The sequence below is a fragment of the Cyprinodon variegatus genome, unplaced genomic scaffold (assembly GCF_000732505.1).
Source record: "Cyprinodon variegatus isolate N-32 unplaced genomic scaffold, C_variegatus-1.0 Scaffold554, whole genome shotgun sequence".
NCBI classification, from domain to species: Eukaryota; Metazoa; Chordata; class Actinopteri; order Cyprinodontiformes; family Cyprinodontidae; genus Cyprinodon; species Cyprinodon variegatus.
In genome coordinates, this window is record NW_015151007.1 from 235,327 (window position 1) to 242,703 (window position 7,377).

The 7,377-nt window shown below is 44.9% G+C and overlaps 1 protein-coding gene across 1 annotated transcript in view; it reads right to left on the reverse strand.

Annotated features, from left to right (window-relative positions):
• Positions 1 to 2,432: 2,432 nt before the first annotated feature.
• Positions 2,433 to 7,377, reverse strand: part of LOC107095524 (copine-4-like) — a 69,321-nt gene continuing 64,376 nt past the window's right edge. The window contains exons 12-14 of the mRNA XM_015391657.1: positions 6,237 to 6,370; positions 5,914 to 6,150; positions 2,433 to 3,286 (exon numbers count right to left, since the gene is read on the reverse strand). Of these exons, the coding sequence (XP_015247143.1) occupies positions 3,155 to 3,286; positions 5,914 to 6,150; positions 6,237 to 6,370 (503 nt within the window). The 3' untranslated portion in view covers positions 2,433 to 3,154. The remainder of the gene's footprint in view (positions 3,287 to 5,913; positions 6,151 to 6,236; positions 6,371 to 7,377) is intronic.

The window sequence follows — 7,377 nt, forward strand, 5'->3', positions numbered from 1 at the left end:
GGCTAACGTTAACATTAGCCCATCTGCAGTTAGCCTCGGTGGTCAGCTGGTTGCCGCAGTCCTCTCAACATCTGAACTATTTTACTTTAGTTGTGTTTATAAATATAAAGATAATTAATTTACTTTTAAATAGTGGGGGCATAGATTTAATCTAGATTAATCTCACTATAATCTTGGAATTAACCTAGATGAATCTAGATTAAAATCGCTCATTTGAATTCTGACAGACATTGATGACATATGTGTGCTACCTCCAGAATTTAAAAGATAAGGTTTACTTTTTTTTGTTTGCACAAAAGTTATACTTTTTTTGCTAATTTTTTACAGTTTTTTTGCTGCAAAGAATATATTTTCCCACTTCCAATCATAGATGTTCCACTTTAACAAAATAGTGTCTCCAAAAATCTGACACACACGTCGCCTCGATCAACTTCTCATCTTTAGCGGTTTTCTCGGCGGCGAGCTGGTCATGTGTTCTTCTCATGATAGTTCACCTGTAAGATGGCTCACCTGCGGCCGCCTGGAGAATGAGCTTGAGCCACGCTGATGGTGGCAGATTGTGGCTATCCACTATTCAAGAACCTTTCAAGGACTTTCCAAGACCAATTTCAAGAATCACTTGCAACTGAAATTAGCTCTGATTGCTGAGTCATTGCGTGCCTCAGATGCTCAGATGCTCATGAGTTGCTGCTCCTGCTGCTATAGTTGCTGCAGGACCTTTTGATGCACCTTCATGCATGTCAACCATTGACTTTGCATGTAAAACGGCTAAAGCATGTTGTAGCTTTGAGTCATTTCATCCTGAATGTGGCTAACAGTGATAAAAGTACAGATTTAACAGCCAACTGTGCTTTTTTAAAGGTTAGTGTCTTCATTGTAAGAATAACGCAAAATTAAAGTCCACAGAAAAAAGTTTCTATTAAACAAACCAAACTCTTACCAAGAAAACAAAAACATTTTCATTTGGAATCCTGTAATAAGCGTTTTTTATTTTGGTATTTACTGGCTAACCAGATGAGTTATGTGACTCAGGATCGCAGCGCCAGGGCGTCTCGCACATGTTAGCTGATTGACTGCATAGAGGCAACGCAGGCAAAAGAAAAAATGAAGGTCGGTGTCGTTCTTTGGCTGTTTTTAAAAAGCTTCCTGGACGTTTATCATAAATTATGATAAACTCTATAAGGATATGTTTACTACGTGTTTTTAAACATCCTTAGGAATGGAAAACAAGGTTTGAAAAAAAATCTAGTTTCTATCTATATTCTATAAGGAAACATTTATCCGTCCACTCAGGTGTACTTTATTCATTTTATACCGTAAAAAAATATCAATATACCAACAAAGTAGCTGCATGGAAATAGTAATAGTAATTTAGCTTTACAGTTGTAATGTGCGTTTCCTCTATGCAGTCGCTCACTTGGCATGGCTGCTCAGAGGGGCAGGAAAGTTCCTGGTTCGATTCCCGGCCCGCGATCTTTCTGCATGGAGTTTGCATTCATGGGTTCCCTTCGGGTCCCCTGGCTTCCTCCCAAAGTCCAAAAACATGAATGTTGGGCTGAAATATGAGTTTGATGCTGCTCCATAGAGCTGTGATTATGGGGCGTGTTTCGAACGAACCAGGAAAAAAAATGCCTCTACACTCAATTGGATAAACCTACAACCAATAAGAGCAACGGAGTGCGTGACGTATGTTAAGCCACGCATAGTTGTTGTCAACAAAAATCAAATCGTGCAGTTGCACGCCTAGAATAAGAAGATGAGCCTTGATCGCGTTTCTCTGTTCCTCTTTTAAAATTAATTTGCTGTCGATATCTTCTAGAACAGACCTAATAGCAGAATCTACTCACCTAAACTCTCCAGCGGCAGCCATTGTTGTTGTCACCCAAGCGACCTTTGGTCACGTGGTTGATTACGTTACTGTTGATCATCTGTCCATCATCGTATAAAGCCCGCCCTGACAATTTAATCGGCCCGACCAGATATTGTGCTAGCATACTCGCGCTACTGTTGAGCAATGCCAGACCGAACTTCCCGACCTCAAACGTTGTGGGCGGGACTAAGTTCGGAATGGAGCCCAGGCTATGATTTATACTCAGAAACCAGGTCGTCTGCGTGCGTCGCAGTTAACGCAAATATGCCCCGCCCCTTCTGCAGACACTCCAAAATTGTAGGTGACCACAGACAGGAGACTTCTGATTGGTCAAATCTATATCTGCTCTACATTATACGTATTTCCTGTTTGGTTCCTTACCGACTTGTTTTGTTTGTATGACCGCCATTGTGGAAAACGACTCATGAAGATGGACCAGGTAGAAGAGCGAGGTGTGCGAGAACGCTGGGACCATTTTTCCACCTGGATCCCCGCTCTTTTTGGCCCTCATGTCCCTCCATTGTCACACAAACTTGCCCCAAATTCCTCACCGCCTCGGAAGTATCTAGACCCACAGCTAGTTCCTGATTGGCCCTCTGGTGTTGTGGCGTGGAATAACATAGCGCAGTTAATTGGCTTCTCTAAATTCTCCTGTCTCTGTGTTGTTTTTTCCATTGCAATGTTCAACAAATTGGATTTTGCTGTATGCAACGATGCAATAGCTTCCACTAGTTTGAACTATATGCATACCTGCCCAAAATTTAAGGTATATATAAAAACATTTTAAATAGCTGTAGACTGTAGTGATTAAACTTTTAAGGAAAGTCTGAGGAAAACAACGTTGTGACCCTCCACTTGCTCCCAACCCCACTTTGCTGTAAGGGTCCTTCCTACAGTAAAGTGAACAGCTGAGAACTTACCTGAACCATTTCTCCAGACTGAATTGACTCTGGACCTATATGGTTCTTAGAGAGCAGTGAGCCACAGAAGGATCCTCCATCAAAGAAATGATCTAAAACTAACAATGACATCTGAAAGCTACCTTTAGTTAACTTATTTGAAATCATGGAAGTTCAGGTACTGAAGTAGCAGAAGGAAAACCAGGAACCATGAGGGTTCTAAAAAGTTCCTTTTGTTAAAACTTTGTTGTCAGAACCGAGTGAAACTGCAAAGACGTCTGAGCAGTGTCACCTTCAGCGTCCGCTTCAACGAAGAACATGTAACAGTAAACATTTGGTGAAGTTCTCATGAGGTGCTTCTGCTGGGCCGCTGTGGAGGCGGAGCTTAGGGCCCGAACGGCCTGGAAGACTGGTATTCACTGGGCACTTTGGGCTTGATGCCCTTGCTGTTGTAGTAGTCAACCACCTGGTTGGGCACTTCTGCTAGGACGCTCTTCGCCAGAGCAGCTGGAGACGCCTGAGGAGGACAGACAGGATTGAGAATTAGATGGAAGACCGGTTCCACCTGGGACCCAGCAGACGGTAGAACCTCCATCAGCAGGAAGAACCTGTAGGAACCAGGATCTAATATGAACAAGTTCTCCTCCAACGTATTTGGATGCTCTATGAAGGTCCCGCCACAGCATTTCAGTCAGGCTGAGGTCTGGACTTTGACTAGGCCACTGCAGAACCTTCATCCTCTAAAGCCGGTCATAAACTATGCGATTTGTTAAATCTTGGCATGCGGCTACAGCTCAAACTCTACGACCAAACCATGGGCTTTAACAGTTCACAGCTCGCGACCTTTGTTCTCACACTGTGTGGCCCAATGCTCTGATGATCTACCTGCTGACACTGTACGTCTAAAAACCACACGCCGGACTCAGCGGCGAGAGATGGCGCTGGTTGGAATCATCAGTCTGGAAAAAGAAGAACTCCCTAGTTTGCACAGTTCTTGAGGTTCTGGTAAATCGGCTCGTAGTTCTGATTCAACAGAAGGATTTGTCCTCGACCGCCTTACGATGGCCGACTGAATTTCAATCATGTTTGATTTTCTCCCAACCTTACAATTCCTGACTGGGAGGGGGTCGTGCGACGCAGGATCAGGCTGAAACTTGGCTACTAAACTACTGTTTAATGGATCATGGTTCTGCTTATTACCCAGTTTGCTCCCAACTTCAGCCGTTGGACAGATGAACTAGCCTCGTGAGACCATCCTGATCTCGCGAGCTTTCAAGGTTTCACTCGCAGATCAGTCTGGAGACTCTCCATTAAAGAAAATTTGGAGCCGTTCACCAAACGAACGTCCAATCAGCGTTGGCTTTGAGGCGGGTTGAGGTGTGACGCAACGAAAAGCGCGACAGTTCAGTCTAAAGAACATGGCGGCTTCAGCCGATGAAACTAGCGTTAGCGTGGCTATCGAGCAAGTTTTATCGGAATTACAGAGTATTTCTTCACTGAAAGAAGAGCAAAACACTGCTCTGGAGGCTTTTCTCAGGGGAAAAGATGTTTTTGCTCTTCTCCCGACTGGTTTCAGCAAGAGTAGCCTGGCTTGTGGTTGTGTTTTCTTCGTCGCTCTGTTAGTATGTCATATGCTTCGTTGATCTGATTGGTTTATTTTGCCCGTCTATCACCAACATAGGCCAATCAGCTAACCAGTATTTTCGCCCCTTCCCAAAATTACTTCAACGGAAGGTTTCCAGATGGATATGCGGAGCAAATCCATCTAGCGGAGTCAGGTTACAGATGAACATCAATCTGCCCAATGACAGCAAGGATCTAAACAAGTCATCACTCCTCCACCGCCGTGCCTCACAGTTGGTCAGACGTGTTTTAGCTGAGCTCCTCCTGGAGGTTTCCTCCAAACGTGGTTCTGGCCATCATGGTGCAACCTTCAGGAGGACATCGTTCCTGAAGTCTTCCTTACCAAAGTCAATGCTTCCTGCATGCTATAATTCTAAACGTGGAAGCGACACAGTTTTTTAGTGAGTTTATATTATGAAAATTTGGATGTTCTTTTATTTTTGTTAATAAGTTGAAGAATATTATCTGATGTTGCTCACATTTCAATACTTGTTGCTAGACTGTTTTTCCATGAGGTACATAGAAACAAAGGGAGCCACTGCAGTGGGCTAATATACATCTACAGATTTACATTTTACAGACCTTCACATTTTTGCGGCTCCTTACAGATCTGTCTTCTGTTATTTTGGTCCAGTTTGGCTCTTTGACCAGTTTAGGCTCCCGACTCCTGGTTTAGACTGATGTCGAAATAATCCTGCATCGTCAATCTCTAATGCATCAGATTTCCAGCATCTTACTGATGATTTTCTATAGGGAAGCTTTATCTTTCGATTGATTAATGCTGACATTCATCCTGTTCATTGTTGAAGTTTAGTTGATCTAAGGACCCGATGAGGAAAATACGCCCTCAGCTGATGTGCTGAAATAAGTTATAACCAAATTCATTTCTCACTCTTTGACATTTCTTCCCTGGATGAGGAAATGACTCCCCCCTGCCTTCTTCTTCTGCAGTCAGAGTCCATTTCTTTGCCTCTTGGGAGCAAACAAAGAAAAACCACATCCATCACAAAGATTACGCCCAGAAGCGAAACATATTCATTATGTTGTAGAGCGGAGTGTCGTTCTGTCGGGGTTTATAAAGAGCGAACGTCTGTTTAGAGGAGAAGCGATGGGCAGTGAAGATCAGGAGGCGGAGTGGAAAGCCGTCTCTGTCTGCCTGCTTTGATCAGGAAGTGTGAACTTTCTGTGATTCACTGCTTTCCAAACTCGTCACAAACTTCAGGGAAACGCTGTGATGTTCCAACACTTTGCTCTTCGAGGTAGAACCCTGTGGGTTCTCCTCTGGCTCTATAAATAACTGAAAGTGGTTCAAATCATAGACATTATATGTGTAGAGGCATCATTGGATGCTGGCCGACGTGCCTAGAGGGCGGCCATCTTGGATCATGAAAGACGAGTCACAGATAATATTACAATAACCTCTTACATGTCACAACCCCTCAGAGATTAAAAAATATGATTTTTTTAAAGAAATAATAATTAACTTTTGTAACGTGGAGTTTTTGTGTTTGGAGAACTCACATGTTTGAAGTTGCGAAATGGGACAAACTGGACGATATCCCGGAGGACAGGCTCTCCTTTGGGGGACCTCAGGATCCCATCGTCTCCGTCCAGCATCTGCATGTCTCCGAAGTCAGCGTTCCCAATCCCCACGATGATGATGGACATGGGCAGGTGCGAGGCCTGGACGATGGCCTCCCTGGTGTCGGCCATGTCCGTGATCACGCCGTCGGTCAGGATCAGCAGGATGAAGTAGGCCTGAGGTCAGGAAGTAGGAATCGGATGGGATTTTAACACAGTTCCAGTTCAGACTGGTTGGAGGGAACAAACGGATCAAGGCTCACCATGGCCTCTTTGGTGTGGACCTCCTGTGAGGCGGACTTGGCCACCTTCTGGATGATGGGGGCAATGTTGGTGGGACCGTAGAGCTGCAGCTTGGGCAGGCATGCCTGATAGGCCTCAACCACGCCCTGAATACCTGAAGGACCGAAACGGACCGGGTCAAAAAATACCTGAAGGACCAAAACGGACCAGGTCAAAACCAGGCTACTGCAACAAGTATCTGGCATCAGTAACACTCCATTGGACTGGGTTACTTCCTACTTCTCTGGCCGCACTCAGTTCATTCAACTGAAGACCCTCCAATCCACCCCCTCCCCGTCACCTGAGGTGGGCCTCAGGGCTCTGTCCTGGGGCCCCTCCTCTTCTTCATCTACCACCTTCCCCTAGGCCAGGGGTGGGCAATTCCAGTTCCTGAGAATCAGTATCCTGAAAGTTTTACATCCATCCTTTATCAAACACACCTGAAGCAAATGGCTGAGTTACCTCCTCAGTATGCAGTCAGTTTCTCACAAGTCCTCTCAATCAACTAATTACTTGATTCAGGTGTGTTGAACCAAAGGCACATCTAAAAGTTGAAGGATACCGGCCCCCGGGAGCTGGAATTGCCCACCCTTGCCCTAGGCACTATCTTCCGCAAATTTAATATCCACTTCCGCTGCTATGCCGATGACACCCAGCTCTACCTCAACACAAAACCATTGCCTTCTCTTCCGCCTGCCTCCCTCAAAGATTGCATCTCTGAAATAAAAGCCTGGTTCACCAACAACTTCCTTCAATTGAACAGTAATAAACATGAGGTTCTCCTTATTAGCGCTAAATCAGCTACTTCTAAAACCGACAGCTTCCCACTTATTATTGACAGCTCCTCCAGCTCACCGTCCCCCCAAAAGAGTCTGGGTGTCATCCTCGATCGCACCCTATCCTTTTGATCCCACATCAATTATATTACCTGGTCTGCCTACTTCCACTTAAAGTCGTAGGGAAGCAGCTTTTCCAACTGTTGCATTTCCGAATTCTCCCGAGTGGTGCCCGACTTTACACGAGTGAATAAAGTGAATGTGATTGGTCGGTTATCAAGGGGGCAGGATTGTTGTGGCAGAAGGTTCACAAGCAAGTTTGGTTGTGGCCGGTTTGTCGGAAGCA